This window comes from Augochlora pura, chromosome 8 (assembly GCF_028453695.1).
Source record: "Augochlora pura isolate Apur16 chromosome 8, APUR_v2.2.1, whole genome shotgun sequence".
Classification (NCBI taxonomy): Eukaryota; Metazoa; Arthropoda; class Insecta; order Hymenoptera; family Halictidae; genus Augochlora; species Augochlora pura.
In genome coordinates this window covers 2,298,412-2,316,305 of record NC_135779.1, presented here as the reverse complement: position 1 = coordinate 2,316,305, position 17,894 = coordinate 2,298,412, and the positions used below count along the sequence as shown (strand labels likewise).

The window sequence follows — 17,894 nt, the reverse complement described above, 5'->3', positions numbered from 1 at the left end:
CGGGTTAAGAGAGAGCTAAGTTAAAAAATGCGGCAATTCGCGTGGCTTGTAGTACGACGAGAAGTAGAATGGGCGTGTCATGATCAGACGCGCCGCGTTACTCCAACAGACTGGCATTATTTTCTCAGTCTAATTTTTCTCGAAAACAGAGCCCTGAATGAAATAATATTATCCTTTCTTTCTCGATCTATTTTTCCATATATTTCCCGGACACCCTGTACCGATTCCACTTTCTCATGGACCCTAATCCATTTTCTGAACCACGTGCAGGATACAATCAGTAGTCAACTTTCTTTCTGGTTTGTTTGCTACTGCAACTTGAACTACTGCGAAATCGAAAAAATTATGCAAACCTACACGGAAAGTATGGTCTTAAATTATTAGCACGCATAGTGTTAATAATGATGTATCCTCTTTGTAATTTGCTTCGTTTGAGTTTAAATTACTAAGGATTCTTTTCAAACAAATTATGCAAATATCCGTGGTACATAGACTTGAATTATTAGCATGTTTAGACGATGAACGTTAAGTATATGCTCTTACAGCCGGAATTACTACGAACTATTTTGAAAAATTATGCAAACGTATGTGAAAGATAGAGTCCTTAATTAGCAGCTTGTTTACACGATGAACATATGATGTCTATTTCGATAGTGACCTAAGTCAATTTATTTCGTCCATGTTTGTAATAATATTTCTGTCGAACTAAAATAACAAACAACTTCTCGAGTGCACTGGGTGAGTGTAAAATATTTGGTAAAATATTGAAACAATTTGGCAAATGAAAGCTCTGATGGCTGAGAGTAGACACTTAACCGCAAAGGGTTGATGTATTAGGGTGGCCCGTAAGTTCTTTCCGCGTCACGCGATATCCTCGAGAATATGCTCGATAAAAATCCGCGAGATAGTGGATGCCACTAACATTCCCAAGATAACGGCACTTACGTATTACGTTCCAAAATAATTTTTATAAGAATAAAGCTTAGATTTAAGAGATCATTGACTAGTGAAATGATTGCTATGAGGCGCAAGAATCAATATCGTTCGCATAAAAGTGCACTTTATTGAATAGAATAGAAATGCTACGAGTCAGGAAAATTATTTCACATTTACTGTTAAAATGGCTACGAGTTCATAGGGTTGATTAAGATGGGATATGTGAAGTTTGGTTTCCAAATCAAATCACGGAGAACTTATGCGACACCCTAATACTCTCTCGGTTTAATCTGCGCTGAAAGAGTAAATTAGGCCATGCCTATAAAAAGTACAGAATCGTGAACACGGCACGCTCGCGAGTAACATGACAAAGTATTAGATGGACTCCACAGCACTGAATCGCGAGTAAAATCACTCGCTCTGAAATAGGTGCCGCAACGTCAGGGCACCGCCGACTGCCCGGCATATTGGTAACTTCGGGTGCCAGCCGACGTTGTAGCACCGTTCAAAGGAACTCCGCTGCACGAACCGTGTGAATGACACCTTGAAATCCCGATCAGGGAATATTTCTACCGAGTAATGAGAATCCGGCTCTTGAATCTTGGCCGCGGTATCGCGCGCTATATACACGGCCGTTTGAACGCGGCGTTTGCCCGAGGAATCGGCTGGAACAGACCCAGGTGAACTCGTCGCGGCGACGGGGACGATTGAAAAGTTCCGCTGACACAGGAAGCCGGACGGGGCCAGGCGTTTTATTCACCGGTGAATGCGAAACTTTCTACATACTTTCCGTGACTTGGAACTTCAACGGGAACGATCACGGCACGATATATTGTGCCACCGACCATTATCTTGCGCCGCGGTCGCCCAGATCCGACGCCCGAGGACCCTCCAGGGCTGTTCCCCACCTTTGATATCGATACAGACGGGTCGACATCCGGCGCGACGGTGTTCGCGGCGAACCTCCGCGGCTCGACGAACAATTTCTCGGCGATCATGGTTTTATACGTACCATTTTATGACACTTTCTGTTTCGACAGCGTTAGGTCAGTACTGTAACGTAATCTTTTATTTTTAAAATAACTTCAGATCTTCGGTTTCTAAGAGTGAATGTTCAGTTAGGTCAAGTTTATATCAGTCAATATTTCAATAATACAGTAAAAGTTTTTATTTTTAAAAGAACTGTCTTCAACTCTCGTACCTCTATGATCGAGTTTCCGGTTATGTCAGAGTTATGTTAGGATTAAGTCAACGTGATACCAAGGTTATGTCGCAGCTTCCAATATCCGAAGTTTTACTACGAAACCTAGCATGCAAGCGACTGCATTTCTCATTCGAAAGATGTCATAGACCTAAAGATTCTTTCACAAGAAATGATTAAATAAATGTTGTCATTCTTGTAAAACGAAGCATATAAATTTAGCGCTCGGAATGTTTAAGTTAACCCTTTGTCTTTAAGACCCTTCTAAGCGTAACGGTTTTACGAGTCACACGACTCAATTTCACATGTACAAATTGTACTAAGTACTATACTGCAGCTGGTCGAAATAGCAATTTGGGATCCAAGCTTAAAATGGTTTACAGTGCAAAGGGTTAATATATTAATTCTCGTACACCAGTGACGTGGCGGCAGGCGGTTTCGAACGTGCGTGTGCATTGATTTAATTTCATAACGATTCCATGGCCGTTTCACACTGGCTACGGTTTAGCGAGGTCCCGTAAATTAAAATCGTCGCGAATGGAATCGCATAAAATTCAATTTCCGTCGCGGCGACCGCAAGGAACCAAATTGATTTCTCCCCGTCGTTGCACTCCGGGGCCCACCCCCTGTATTAAAACGGCTGAGAGTACAGAACCGCCGTGAAACACGCGACGCGAAATCTGCTAGAGGCTCGATTAATAGGAGAGACCGGAGTACTACGAGATTATTAGAAGCTTCTAAGGAGATTCTATCGATCTCGATACGGTGTGGGGGAGAGCAAAGCGGAACCGGAGAGTATCGAGCTCTAATTGCTGTTCGATTGAAGTCGACCCCCGTCCTCGCAGAAAAACGATTGAAACGGTTTGCCGACTGTGATCTTCTTGTTACTCGCGAGCTTTGAAATACTTTATTCTTACGTTTAATTAATAATATTAAATTTAGTCAAATAATATTATAATAATAGTTCAATAATATTATAATCTTAGTTATCATTACAATGCCGATTTTATACTTTATAATCAAACATCTATGTAGGAGTAAACGTTTTTTTAAACACTATAAGATTATAAACAATGCTGATATCCATACTGTGAAAAAATTGATAATTAAAGTAAGAAAAATATTTGTTTGAATTGTAAATAATTTTTAAAAAATTTATACAATTTCATATGATTGTATACAATTTTATATGATTTTAATTATTCCTGTTACTTTTAGTACAATTAGATTATTGAAGAGATAATTTCTGCTTCGATCATGTTTGTTACAATCGATGAAGATAATTCTTATTTCCCATAAATATCCTCCGTATAATTATTTAATATCTAAGACTCTCGTACGGCGAAACATTTCTTCAAAAGATCGACACAGATTTCGTTAACGTGAAGGTAACGGTTTATCCAAGCTTTGCGAACGATAAATATCGCTGCTTTTTGCTTTTTCGAACGTGTTCGAAACTTGAGAGCTATTTTGAACAGAATTTACATGTTCGCTACGGCTTTCGAGTCGTCGACGCGATCGCATAATCGACAAACGTCAAAGGTGAAACGGCGCGTGCATTGTAAAGCAGTCGCACAATTGTGCGAAACGTACTTAAACCCGTTCGAATAAGCCGTAAAGCCAACGCACGTGTGTTATCGACAAGATCGAACGACCGGAAATCGCTTTGATTCGTTTCAAAATTTTTGCAAATGTCACATTGATCGTCGATGAACCAAGCTAAAGATGCACTTAAAAACAGAACCAGAAAAATTAAAATTCTTCTTAAAAGACTTCGTCCAAGAAAAATTAAAAGACAGGCGCTAAAACGCTCGAAATGCATATTTTAATGACATCTGTAGCAATAATTCAAATCTGTAGCAACAATTAATGAACAGGAAAAGTTATAAAAATCGTGAAGCGAAGTTAGAGAAGGTACTACACGAACGCGAAAATATTTAACGTACACTTTAAAATCAAGCGTAATGTTAAACTCTGTTATTGTCATTTTCCGAACTAACTTAGCGTTGTTTAAGAAATTGCTCCATGAAATTCAGCTCCGAAAAACGACTCTATAACCTGCGCAATGGTGTCTCTGAGGCGTTACTGAATCTTTTCCCCACCATTTTTCAAAACAATTAGGTACAATATTATATTATGTGTATATATTATATATTAAACACAATATAATAATTTTATACAATATTGCAACTACTGTACTTGCCATCAAACTGTCCGTCCACCACCTATAACTTTTACTTCTATTCTCCAGCATTTTTCTAACACCGCAACACAATTTATTGTACTAATTGCGTGCACTCCAAGCGGCTAGGCCCATTAATAAATAAATAAATAAATGAAATCTTCGAAATAAATGAAGCACAGTGAAGTTGATACTTTCGGAGCACCCCTTGTATGACCGGCTCATCGTTCGCGCGATCCATTTTTCCCACGAAACGGAACAGTTTACCATAACGCTGCGTAATCGTGCACGAAAAATAAAGATACACGCACACGCGTATACACAGACACTTGGCGATCTCGTTAAGAACGCATTCACACTTTGCCCCGTGGTATAATTTCGTTAAGCTAATCAGCCGCGAAATCGACTTAAGCCGATACGCATCTAACGTTGATAAATTATTCCCGGCCGCTTAGCAACTCGATGCTAATGAATGTCGTGCGATAATACATCGCCGATTAGCGGAACCGTTCGACGCGGTTCTTCGAAGATTCTGCACGTATACATACATACATATTATATAGGTTTACGTACGCGTTTGTGTAGCTGTATATGCACGCGTTCCATCGGATGCAACGAAGACGAAAGAAAACCTGCAAAAGCAACACGTTCGATCGAATACTGATCGCAATGAAGACCTCATTCGGCTTCCCTCGGATTCCGTTTATAATTTAGCCAGTTGCCTGCCGCATAGAACCCACTGTGTATTCCACTTCGACCGGTCAAAATAAATTCTCGAGAAAAATCGCGTCGACGCCGAGCGATATTACCAGATACGTTCCCGTTTGCTTTCTCTCGAATCTCTCGCCATTATTTACCATCATCTATACTTTCGATTTCCTTTCTACGGATTTATTCATTAACTATGCATACTTTGGAAGATATATTTCTATAGCGTCACATCAACTGCTTCGTTAACAGCGACGCTTTTCCTTGTTTAAAAATCTCCTTAATCAATTTCAGCACATTTTGTATCTTTCGTATTTTCCGTTGATTTCTTCTTTTTTCTCTTTGTTTTTTTTTTGTTTTTAATTTCTCCTAAGACCAATTTTTTAAATCTCTCTTAATATTATTTTGCATTGCTTTGAACGTACAAGATATCAAAATTACACGCTGTCGAGTCGTTACATATTTTCACGTTATTCGATTCGGAATAATTTTTAATTAACCGTTTCGAGTCTCGCAGTGATTTGTCGAACTTGTTACACGAATTTATTGATCGACCGAAAAGTACCCCGAGGCTGGTGTTATTTAATTTAATTCATTCGATCGTTCTGTAAATAAAGCTCGGAACGGGCAAACAAATATTTTAATCTGTCCACCGCTTTTGATAAGACTCGGTGATACACACCTGTCCAATTAGTTCCTCGAATTTTCGGTTGCGGCGGCGTGGCTCGATTGTAGAGAATATTGCGCAAGTTCTTACTACACGCTGCACAATTTTCATTCGATATTATTGAAATAAAGCCGCTGCGCTGACGAATGCAAAAAGATTCGAGCTCCTAATTATATTCTTGCCGAGACAATCAACTATACATTTCCTTCATTTATATCTTACATAATAATGATCATATATTAAATTTATTGCAAAAATATAACTGTGTTCAGTCAATCACGGAAAATATTGGTATAGTATGTTTCGTTCATAAACGCGATCTGCTACTTTCGGAACAATTCCAAAAATTCGAGTAGAATTTATAATGTAATCTAATTTAATTGCAATATAATTGCAACCTCTCGTTCGTTCGTTATTCTAATCCTTGTGCAATTATACGTTTGAAAATTGGAGACTCTCGTAACTTTAATTTCGCGCGAATGTATTCGGCATCGCGTTGTCTCGCGTTTTGAAAGCAAAGTTACTATAACGAGAACCATAAAAGAAAAAAATATGAAAATCTCACGACAATAGAGTAACACCGTATCGAAACGAAATAATTACGCTCCTTTTTGGTACACGAAAACGAAGCATCGGAAAACGTAAGCAGAGGACATGCCTTGCGTATGCAATCGTGCATACGTTGCTCCAACAAAAATGCCGAACAATTGCGCGTTGCAATTAAAAACCTTAACGAGCCCAGAAAGAATCTTCAACGCCGAAAGCCACCACACCAGGCATGCCGTCGCAAATTCCACGACGTGCGCGAATTGTCCAATGACTAATAGCGACGTGCACGCCAAAGAGCGGAACGGGTAATAATAGCAACAGCGTTTCAAAATAAAATCATTACGAGCCGCATTAACACCACGACCGTGTTTATCGATAGCACCGCCACCGGTGGAGCACCCTCCTCGCGAGCGGCGGTATCGAGGCGTATCGCGAGCCATTGTTAACAGCCTGTTCATTATTCGGACCTAATTAAATTGTCGATCCAGCGTAGGCTGTGCCGCGCGATTAGCGGACGTCGATCGCCAGCGAGAGAAAAAAAGAAAAAAAAAAGAAAAACTCTTGCATAGACTGCGTTGTTGCGACCTCGCGCGTCGAACGCGTCGCCGTTATCAACGGAACCGCGACGCGCGTACACAGAGAAGCGATCCAGGTGCTTATCTGATCAATACTCGTCCGGGAGCAGCTAATTTCGCGGCGCGAACCAGCGGCCGAGATTCAAGGTTACTCCGGGAGACGTCCGGAGCAAACGTATCGGCGTGCGATCAACGGACGGCTTTGGATCGATCGATCGTTTCCGAAAACCGGCGAAGACCGGGGAGCCTAATCAAGGTGACGCCTCTCGTTTCGCGACAATCGTTAGCCCCGAACCGTCCCTTCGACGTTAACCTACATCGGTCCTGGTTCTGTTACAAGGTCACGCCTCGTCCGGAGACGTCCACCCGCGGCGCGTTCCACCCTACCGATCCCCTAAACCCGACCGGGGTCGCCTAATCTCGGGGACAGGTGTCCCCGAAGACCGAGAACCGCGGTGACACGGGCGAAGGTGACACGTATAATTACGGCGAGACAACGAATCTCTGAGCGACGCAGCTGCGAGACCAGCATCATCTCCACAGGACCTGTCTCGAGATTCTGGCTAGACGGTAGCCCAGCGATGGTACGCGGGTTAACTTAGGACGACGGGTCTGGCGCGGCGATAATGGTACTGCGAGGTACTCACCTTGACGAAATGCAGGTTCTCCTTGTCGAGGAGGAACTCCATGGATTTGTGTGGCCGTTGGTTGATGGTGGACGCGGTGTCGTCGTCTTGGGGGCTCCTGTGCGAAGCGCCGACGGGCGACTGGGGTACGTGGAGGGCGTGCTCCGGCCTGGGTCGCGGGGCGGTCGAGGTGTGATTCAGATTGAGCAGACTCCTGGTCTTTTTGCCGGCGGCGGTCACTGAGGCGGTGGTCGTCGTCGACGGCACGGCCTCGTCGAGGTCGGTCTCGAGCAGGCCGACCGGACGCTCCTGGGCGGCCTGCATCGTACGGGCTCTCGCCATCTCGATGGCCGCCGGATTTCCAAGGTCCGTGGCCGCGCGTCGGCGCGACGAAGACGCCGACGACGACGCGCCCGTCGACGGTCTCGAGCTCAGCGCCCCGACGCGGGGTGGCTGTGGAGGCAGGGGCGGCTTGCTGGATACTGGCGCCCTCCCGTTCGCGCTGCGAAACCAACCGGATTTGCTTGTTAGTCGCGGAGACACCGGACAGAGGTCATGCCTTTGAACTTTCCCGTGGAGAACCTCTAATTACGGTCGCGCGAACGCGTCCGCGATTCTCATTGGCCGACGTGTTTCACCCCTTGCGCTACGGCTTGTTTTTCAAGTTAGTTCATAGTAGCTGCCGATCGTTTTTAAGTGTTTTATTTAAAGAACAGTTATTTGACAGTTACTTGTTCGTAACAATTTGTTTGTTTTTTGCGATCTGTCATTAACAAGATAATTTGTGACGTTTTTTGAATTTTCATGGACTCGGGATTTAGTTTTTGCTTATAGTCATCGCTGTCGCTACTGTTAAAGTTCTTGTTTAGTTCGCGAAGTTTATTCGTTATAAATATTTAGAGGATACCAGGTATAAGATTCGAAGACTTTTTAGTTGAGTAACTGTAAATCACAGTCGATAACGTGATCGATAAGAACGTCGCAAACGAGCGTGAAAACATCGATCGATTTATACGTGGAAAAAAGGTCTCGACGAAGGAGCTTCCGATATTATTGCAAAGGGTTACTCTATCAACTGCCAAATTTTCTTTTTACATTAATGAACAATTTAGAAAAAGGAGACGATTGTTCGAGCCTTGCAATTAATTTTTATATTTATTAGCAATCGACAACTGTGAACACAAAGCGCGAGGCACGACTAATCGCAACCCTTTTTTCCCTTCCATTTTTTTTGTTTACAAGATTCTGCAAACGTGTTTGCGGAACTAACGGCGAAACATAGCATCCAATTAGAAGAGAAGATTATTTCAACGTGTCCAATGAATCGAGACTGATATCGGACTGGAAACTAGGCTGAGCGTGGGAGCGGATCTGAATTTTAGAATTGGAGAGACGTTCCAGATTTTTAAGGGTTCTAAAATTAGAGGAGGAAGTGATAGGACGGGGCAAGCTTCAATAGAGAACATAGAGGTCACGATGATGTGGGCTCCGAATGAACGACGCATTGAAATCGAGGAAAAATATCGGCACTGATAAGACGCCGCCGATTAGAGAGGCCAATGCATTGTACTTTCTGTATTATATCTACCAAACGATAGAAATCCTATTTAAAAACTGAATGACTCCATCAGTTATTAAATACGATCTACAAGATATTTTCAAATAATATAAATAATTTATATCATAATATATATTATATACAAATCTATAGATATAGAAATAGTTTATATATTAATATTATTATAAATAATAATTATTTTAAGAGATAATCTCGCAATATTATATTGATTAACATATTCGCAGCCAGTGTTCGCTATAACTATACAAAACTTTACAATCGATATTCCACCATTCGTCGTAAGTTATTATTGCAAAAATCGCTGCTTGCCCAACATAAATAAGAAAATAAGTAAATAAATATTAAATCCAGTAAAAACCGAGTGCAAAGCGTTGACGACGTTTCAAATAACCTTCTCTTCGCCTGATAACGTAATTTAACACCTCAGCTGACAGAATTATTTTTCCAGATGTAAAAATAAAGTGTGACACGCTGATCAATTATACCCACCTGATTTTATTAAACAACCACGAAACGTGGGAATATTGAAAAATGACTCGACAATGCGCAGCTTATCTTTACGATACCAATTCAATTCAATAGAACACGCTTCGCATAATTCTTCGCATACTATCGACGCGGAGAGCATCCTATTTCGTACAGTATCGTTCTGGAACGAGACGATTCCGCAAACTCCGAGGAACGTCTATAGATCCGCGGAACGAAATCCCGGATTCGAACCGGCGCAACGTCGACGGCAAAAGTATAGCGAACCAATTAGACCATCGGCTTTATCGTTTAATCTCGCGATCGTTAGCTAAACAATTCCACGGCGGAGCGCGGCGGCTGCGAAAGCAAATCCCCCCCCCCCCCCCCCCCCATAAGCCGCGAGCATTTCATCTTCGAGCTGAATTAAGCGATTATTAACGGCAATCCAGCCGCCAACCGAAGACAAAGGACGGACTAATTCTTCGGTGGGAGAACTCGGCGGAAGGATGAGGACGTGAGGGGGGGGGGGGGGGGGGGGCAACATAACGCGAGTCGCATTCGCAGTGTCCAACGTTAATTTCATTCGATCCAATTAAAGCGAAACGAGTTGCTCGCGTCCCGCCGGTTTTCCAGATGGAGGCGTAACGCGAAATCATTGGCAAAAAGTTAATTGTCGGCGGAGGCGAGTCGCGCGCGCGCGCGCGCGGCAACGACTCGCTGTCGTTTCGGGCAGGACGAGAAACAAGAGACCAGTCTCTCCGAACCAGGTTCTTCGAATCGAACAACCCGGCTGACATATCGGAAAATTATACGCCGATAATTTCGTTCGAGCGCGTCGCTCCACACTCTGATAATTTCGCGCGACACGTTCCGCCGTCTCGATAATGATAATAATATGTTTACCGAGCGGTCAACTCTTTGATAAATTACACCGACGCGGACGGGGGACTCCGCTGGTTTGGGATAAAAGCGAAAAAGGATCGACGGAAAGGAGATTGGGGCCTCGCGAGGAAACGATCGCGAATAATTCGGACGTATATTTTGTAAGCGGTGCGAGTCCATTTTCCGCGAATTAGTCGATTCGAGAATGTTAATTAATTTTAATCGAGTAAATGCCTAAGTCGATTATATGAACAATTGCATCGTTTTTACAATTAGTCATTTGTAGAAATCATTTAATTTCAATCGTGAAAAATTAAGTATCATCTAAAATATATTCTGAATCGGTGCAATTCTGTTTCGAATAAATAACAAGAAATGAAACAAGAATTGTACTTTTTATTTTGAACGTTAACTATATTTAAATATTGTTAAAATTAACCAATCGCTACTCAGTTCCATTTATTGGTCAATCTTATATCGAACGAAGCATCGGCATTTTGTAAAATATCAATTATCAACTAGCTCTAAATAAAAAGTTTACAGCCGTCTACTAAACAGAAATCGTCGGACGAATTTTGCAACTTAAACGAACGGGTAGCGCACGGCAGGAGAATCGTTTAAGTCGTTAAAAGAATTCGCTGCGGCGCCGAGTTGTTTCGCTCCATTGTTTTTAATTAGATGCGGAGACTGCTTTCGGTCCGTGATTTTTATTAAAAAGTCGAGATAAAGTTCCCCGTATAATCGAGTTTCGCGAGATCCTCGAACGCGAACGTTGAATTTTCCATGAATACCCGTAGTCTGTTGCAACGGACGTTCTTCAACAACGGTTGAAGAATTGGTTAATTAACAGGTGGAACGCGCGCGGCTCTCTTGTTGCCGTTCAGTTGAAAACTGAATAAAACCCGCGGAGATATAGAGTTTTCACTCCACGAGAGCGAAAAGAGATACGACCGATCAATTATGTTAAATTATGTGCCAACGCGCGCGAGCCTACAGATATTATATTCGGTTAAATCGGAATGTTCCGTAACTTTCCTCGGTTTGCGCGTTGCCATAATGTTCACGGTTCGTACGCAGGAAAAATGAAATATATCAATCTACCCGGCGACTTGCACTGAACCGTGCGCATTGAATAATAGACTTTTGCATCATTTATGCGCCGGTAACGTTGCAGCGTATCCAGTTTTCGTTTCTAGCTTGTGAAATTATCGAACAACCGATCGCTGTAATTAGCACGGCTCTCGAACAGTATTTAATCGATCGGACTATAACAATGTTTAAAATATTACTGTTTCTAATTTATTATATATTATATTAAATATTTTATTATATATTATCTACTATATATTGATTATTAATATTTTTGACATACAATATTTTAGGCGCTATATTTGACACATACTATCGAAACACACGATCTGTTAAAATTAAATGTCATTCATCACTTCGAAATCGAAATAGATACTTCAGATGAATTATTTTTAATCAAATCGTTTGTTTCCCGTATCAACTGCCGTACTTATTTTACAAAATCTTGCCGACTCTTTGCAACGCACATGAATCGAATTAATGCGAACACGATCCTCCGCATTCAAAAATAAAACAAATCGAGCTAAAACGATATTTTGCGCGCCGCTATTTTTCATTCGAAGCGCCTGTTCGTGTTAAATCGTTTCGGGACCGTTCTACGATAATACCGAGAGGATCGTCGAGTTGATCGAAACGCGGTGGTAGGTCACGATCCGAAAAAGGGTGGGAAAGCCCGATCCGGGGCATTCGACGGAGATGCGGCGGGGCGTCGATCGCCACGTAACACTTTCCCGCCGGGTTTGTTTGCTCCCGTTGGCTTTGAACTTCCAGCCAGCGCGGAATTCTCGGGCATCGAGAGGAGAGAGACGGTTCTCGCTGGGAAGTTCTCGCCGTCGGTGAATTCGTAGCAGCTTTCACGCGATTCAATCATCAATCACGCGGGGCTCCCGTTACGCGGCGAAGAAAACGCGGAAGCGCCCGGCCGAGCCCCGCTCACCCAACCCACCCCCTTTCCTCCGGCACCGCGTTCCCCGTGTTTGTCCCGCGACCGAACGTCTAAATAATCGCGAACCACGGCAGCGGGACCGTTGAAACGATCCATCGACCACCGACTGTTTAACCGCGATTAAACGATGCATCCCGGATGAACGGTTCGCGGTAGAATACGGGTTTCATGCACTTTTATGCAGTTTTAGAAATTCTCTACGGCGTCGGTTGCGAAACCCGCTGATTTTGCGGGGACCGGGATCGCTGGTTAACCTTTCGGCACTGTGTAACGGTGTCCTGAAGATTCTTATTTCAATAGATTGATTTTTGATGCTGTCGCGATGATTGAAATGGTGACGATTGGATCGCGGATTTTATGCGTTTGTGACAGAGATGCGGGGGGTGAAATACAAATCTGGGGGGACGTTAGGCGAATTTAAGGTTATCGTTGCAACCAATATAGTTTATTATAATCGTTAAAATTATTATTATTTATTTTTCTAAAATTAATGTGGACAATTTTTTAGAATTAATTTTCACAATTTTTATTTCCCATAAAAATAAGGGAAGAGTGTGCAATATTTTAATCTTTTTGAAATCCAATTGCTTTCGCGACTACGTTTATTAGAAATTTTTCGTTGTTAATAAATTTTCAGACGAGGAGTAAAAATTTATATTAATCGCATGCCCATTGTTCTTCGATGTTTAAATATTAGGACAGTAAAACTTCCCTTATTTTAATTATGAAAGATGTGAAATCTCCATTTTAAGTAGTTGTTTCATTTCGCTAATATTATCCTTTAATGTTGTAATATTCAAAACTGTTACTCGATGTTACTGAATAGAAAAGCGTAAAAGTTAAGTTTATATTCGCACGAGAGTATTTAATTAATTATCCTCCCAATCACATCAAAGAGATTTATATTATACTCATACTTTTATACTGACTTTAAACTATACTTACTCAACAAAATTTATATTATATAATTATTTCTATAATATATACCATTATCGCAAAGCTGTTAAGAATTTAACTAGGTGTCTTTTATTTTTAGTGACACAGCCATAATCGAGTCCATTTAGGGGATGAACGTCGATCACCTAAAACACACGGAGCCTACTAATCTCCCTTAAAACAACCTTACCCGTTCAATAACATTATGTAACCGTGCTGTGCAACACTATTGACGTCTCGTCCAAACAAATCGATAAACCACACCCAACCAATCAATTAAATTATGCAATCGTCTCCACTTCCAATTTGATAATTGAATTCGACGGTAATTCGGTTCACCGTACAACTTACGTATACACCAAGTGGATCACTTTTGCACCTAAAATATCGATTACTAACAACAGTAAAAACTGCGCTCGTATTTTTTCCCATGAAAATCTTAAATTTCCAGATTCCGAATGAACGGAAAACGCAAATGGCGAACGAAAGCAACAGCGGCCAAAGTCTAATTTACCAATAACTGAACTATGTATTTCATGCATTTACGATTATATAATATAATTATATATAATATCAAATAGCGTACTATTTTCTATCGTTTAAAACCATTTTAACAAATACAAATTTTCATTGTCTGTTTCTTATCATTCACATATTGCAGATAACTTTTACTCTGTAGAAATATCCGCGGTCTACCAAGAACGGCCCCTATTAATTAACGCCGCGATACCTCGGACACATCGTTAAACAAATTGCGGGGCTGCGTCGGCGCATCCGCGGTCAAACAGAGAAAAAGAAGACTCGCGCGGCTCCGCAAACAGATACGGGCACGGAACGCGTCTCGAACCGCGCGCGCTCAAAGGGGTCTTCGACGATCGAGCGGTGGTCTTCAAGCACCAGCCGCCGGAGTCTTTAAGCCTCAAAGGCGAGCAGAGGAGGTTCTGTTCCTCGTCACGAGAACGACGCGGGGAGCGGCTTTCAACGAGAAAGAATCGCCGCTCGGGATTTTTACAGACGAGCGGATCAGACGAGTGCGGGCCTCATCCGAGTGCGCGCTCGAGTCGCGGCGGCGCGTCTGCGGTTGGTCGCGCGGTCCGAAGAGCCGGACGAGGCCCCGGAATCGAACGATCGCCTCAATTACGCCCAATCGCGCCTGGACCCCGGCCGTCCGTGCTTTTTTATTTCTGTCTGCCGAGGGAAAATCGAATCACGCGTCGTTACGCGGCCGACGATTCAACGCGCGCGCGGTGTTCGTCTCGTCTCGTCGCCGCGCCGGGGATGACGTCTGCTCGCTCGGTGATCGTGCAAATTGAAGACCGACTTTCTTCGGAGGATCGATCGATTGATGCCGCCGGGTCGGATCGCTAATGAGACAGTTTTTCATCGATCGAGTCGCGTGAACGGGCCTTTCATTCCATCTCGATGGCAAAGGGTAGCCCCTGCCATGGTTTTGTGCCAGTACAAAATATTATTTTACTGCTAACGCTAAACCTATAGGACGGTACAATTCGTTGACGCGCATGTCACCACAAAAGATCCAATTTATTTAGATTTCATACAATTTTTAATGGAACAATTTCTCCGATAATGTAATTCGATCGTGCACCGTGAAGGTGCGTTTACAAATCTCTGTCAAATAGGGAACCGGTCGTTTCGATCGTATTAGGTTTAGCGTTAATTAAGGGAACTAGTATATTCAGAATATACAAGACTCGGACAAAATACTGTCTCTTCTTACATAGACATAAATCTGCATTTATGTCTGCACTGTAAGCTTGCCATTACGGGAGTATGACGCAACGAAGGCATCGTTACCTGCCTGTATATTCGAGTCGGAATCACTGTAATTACTCGAACAATGTTGCGTGACATTAGCTTTACAAATCCGGATACAAGCACGTCTCGTGGAAGTTGACTGATTATGGCAATTTGATCACAGTATCGCGTGCATGGATTATCTCTAAATTTGCAAAACGTTTGGAAGGAAATTTATCCTATTAATTGCAGTCAAAATTACAAATCGTATTGTAAACGTATCTTTTTATATTTTTTAAACGCAACCCTTAAATATCTCAATTTAAATAAACATGGACTTAGGTCACTTATGGAATAGACTGCTCGAATGCTCTATTTACGAACAGCGGCGTACAGTTCCGTTTGAACTTTCCTCGGAAACAGTTCGGTTCAGATAGATCTGATAATCTCTGACTCCGGCAACCGGCAGAGTTTAGGTTTATCTGTGCGTCATTTTTCATCACGATTTCAACGAGCAGTACACGATGAGGCCAACTATAGTATATCGCTCCATGAATGAAGCAAACTTTTAGATACGGCTTCACCATTTCACTAACTCGTAAACAATTAAATATTTCAGCTCAGTTACCAGCACGAACAAGAAATAAAAATATTGTATTCAATCTTTCACACGAGTGATCTTGCATAATATTTAAAGAGAATTGCTTTAACCTAATTGAAAAATTCCGTTTCCCTATGAATTTATTTATGGGTATTCTAATTTTTTTGTTAGCTCTATATAAATTAATATAAAAATTTAATTTTTATGACAAATCAATTATAAGATATTTTAAAATAATTAAATAGAAAGTTAGAAGTATTACGACGATTGAGAAGCTACTAATAAAGATATGTCTCATAAGAATTACTACATAGAATTTATTCGAATTTTTCATAATTTTTATAATAGTTTATGCTTTAATAGAGAAATGTTTTCGAGAATTTTTTTTAATGGAAGCAACTTTGTAACTTCGACGATTATGAAACAAAAATTGTGAAACCAATCATTTGTCTGGCGATGATAGGTTTAGTGCTAAATAATCGTACGAATTGTTTATGATTCACGTACACTACATAAATACATAATGACGCGCCCTCTATTTATTACCGACGACGTAACTGCAATAAACAATAAAAAAGCGTGACAAACAACCCGCGAATGGAACTGATTCACCCGCACCTGTTCTGTTCCGTAATAATATAAACAAACAAATGGTTGCACCTTATCGTGATTAGGAAAAAAAAATGTTTTTTAGTAACTTATATTTTCCAGAATTAACATAGACAATTTATATTAATCTATATTAATTTATATTAATTCGTATTAATTCGTATTTAATCTATATTAATTTATATTAATTCGAATTTAATCTATATTAATTTATATTAATTCATATTAAATCATATTAATTTATATACAACGGTTGCACCGATCTTTGCACGTAGACCGACTTAAACACGTTTCTCTCTTAAACGACGCTCGACAATTAGTCTCCGCTTCGCGCGGCGAAAATGAGACTGAACGATACCACAACAACGGCACGAACTTTCGAAATATGTTGGAAAAAGCTGCAGAACCGACCGAGAGGACTTCGAGGATCCCGAGACCAGTTATCCTCGTTGCAAGAAAAGAGAATGCAACCGGGAGACACGGCGGAAGGAAAAACGTCGAGTCGGCGCATAGCTCCTTGTCTTCGGTGCAGTTTCATTTGCGCGACACGGCGTGAGGTCATATTTATAAACGCAGTCGGAACAATGATGGAGAATCGGCGGCCATCTCCTCTCTAAAATTAGGCTACGTCGGCCAGCTTTCGAAATCCCCGCGGTATTTCGAACCCTGGAGATCACGCGTCGCGTTTTCGCGGTGAAAAAACATTCGCTGGCATACGCGTCCCGCTTACGTCGAGAGAGTATGATAAATTATTATAAATTCCTATACCGTATGTTCCTATATTATAAATTGCTATATTATAAATTCCTATACTATAAATTCCTATATTATAAATTCCTATATTATAAATTCCTATATTATAAATCGTCTTCTGTAAAATCTCTTCGAATTTCCATAGGATCCGAAACGACAAAGAGAAAACTACTGTCCTTTTAGAACCCAGCGTCCACGGACGTAAAGTTAGAAAAACACAAGGAGACCGCCTGTCGATGTGTCTAATGACATAAATAAAAAAAAAACAGAAACGAATGGCAAATCGCGACGAAATCGCCTAGAATGTATACTTTCTCGCTGGTATTTGCATGAAGAGACCACTGTACGAGATTATCGGCTGGAATCGAATCGGCGATCGCGCAGAGGCAAGAAGTGAATTATATTTCTAGTTTGCACGATGCCATGAACCCGAGGCATGCGTGCATGAACGAGCCTATGGTTAAATATACACCTATATGCATGTAGGTGTAGGCAGGCGAGGTAACCTTATTAATCTTATTTCATTCCAGCGTCAGTCCGGAAGTCATTTGAGGTGGTCCGAGCTTGCGGCTCCTAGAATTCTCCGCGTCGTTTTGCTCCTCTGCTGTTTGTTACATAAAGAGATCGACAGTCTCTACTCCTGTCCTTTATCTTTCTTTCTCGGTGTTCTGGCTCTCTCTCTCTCTCTCTCTCTCTCTCTCTCACTCTCTCTCTCTCACTCCTTTGCTTTTTCTCTCTCTTTCTCTCTCTCGTTATATCGCTCTCTCCTTCGCTCTTTCTCTCTCCTTCGACTCGCTCGACACTCTGACGAGCGTTAAACGTCCCGGTTGAT

The 17,894-nt window shown here is 41.7% G+C and overlaps 1 protein-coding gene across 2 annotated transcripts in view; it reads right to left on the bottom strand.

The window, feature by feature from the left end:
- Positions 1–17,894, bottom strand: part of LOC144474331 (uncharacterized) — a 100,967-nt gene that overhangs the window by 43,108 nt on the left and 39,965 nt on the right. For both annotated transcript variants that reach the window (XM_078189061.1, XM_078189062.1), the window contains exon 6: positions 7,466–7,946. In XM_078189061.1, coding sequence (XP_078045187.1) covers positions 7,466–7,946 — 481 coding nt within the window. The remainder of the gene's footprint in view (positions 1–7,465; positions 7,947–17,894) is intronic.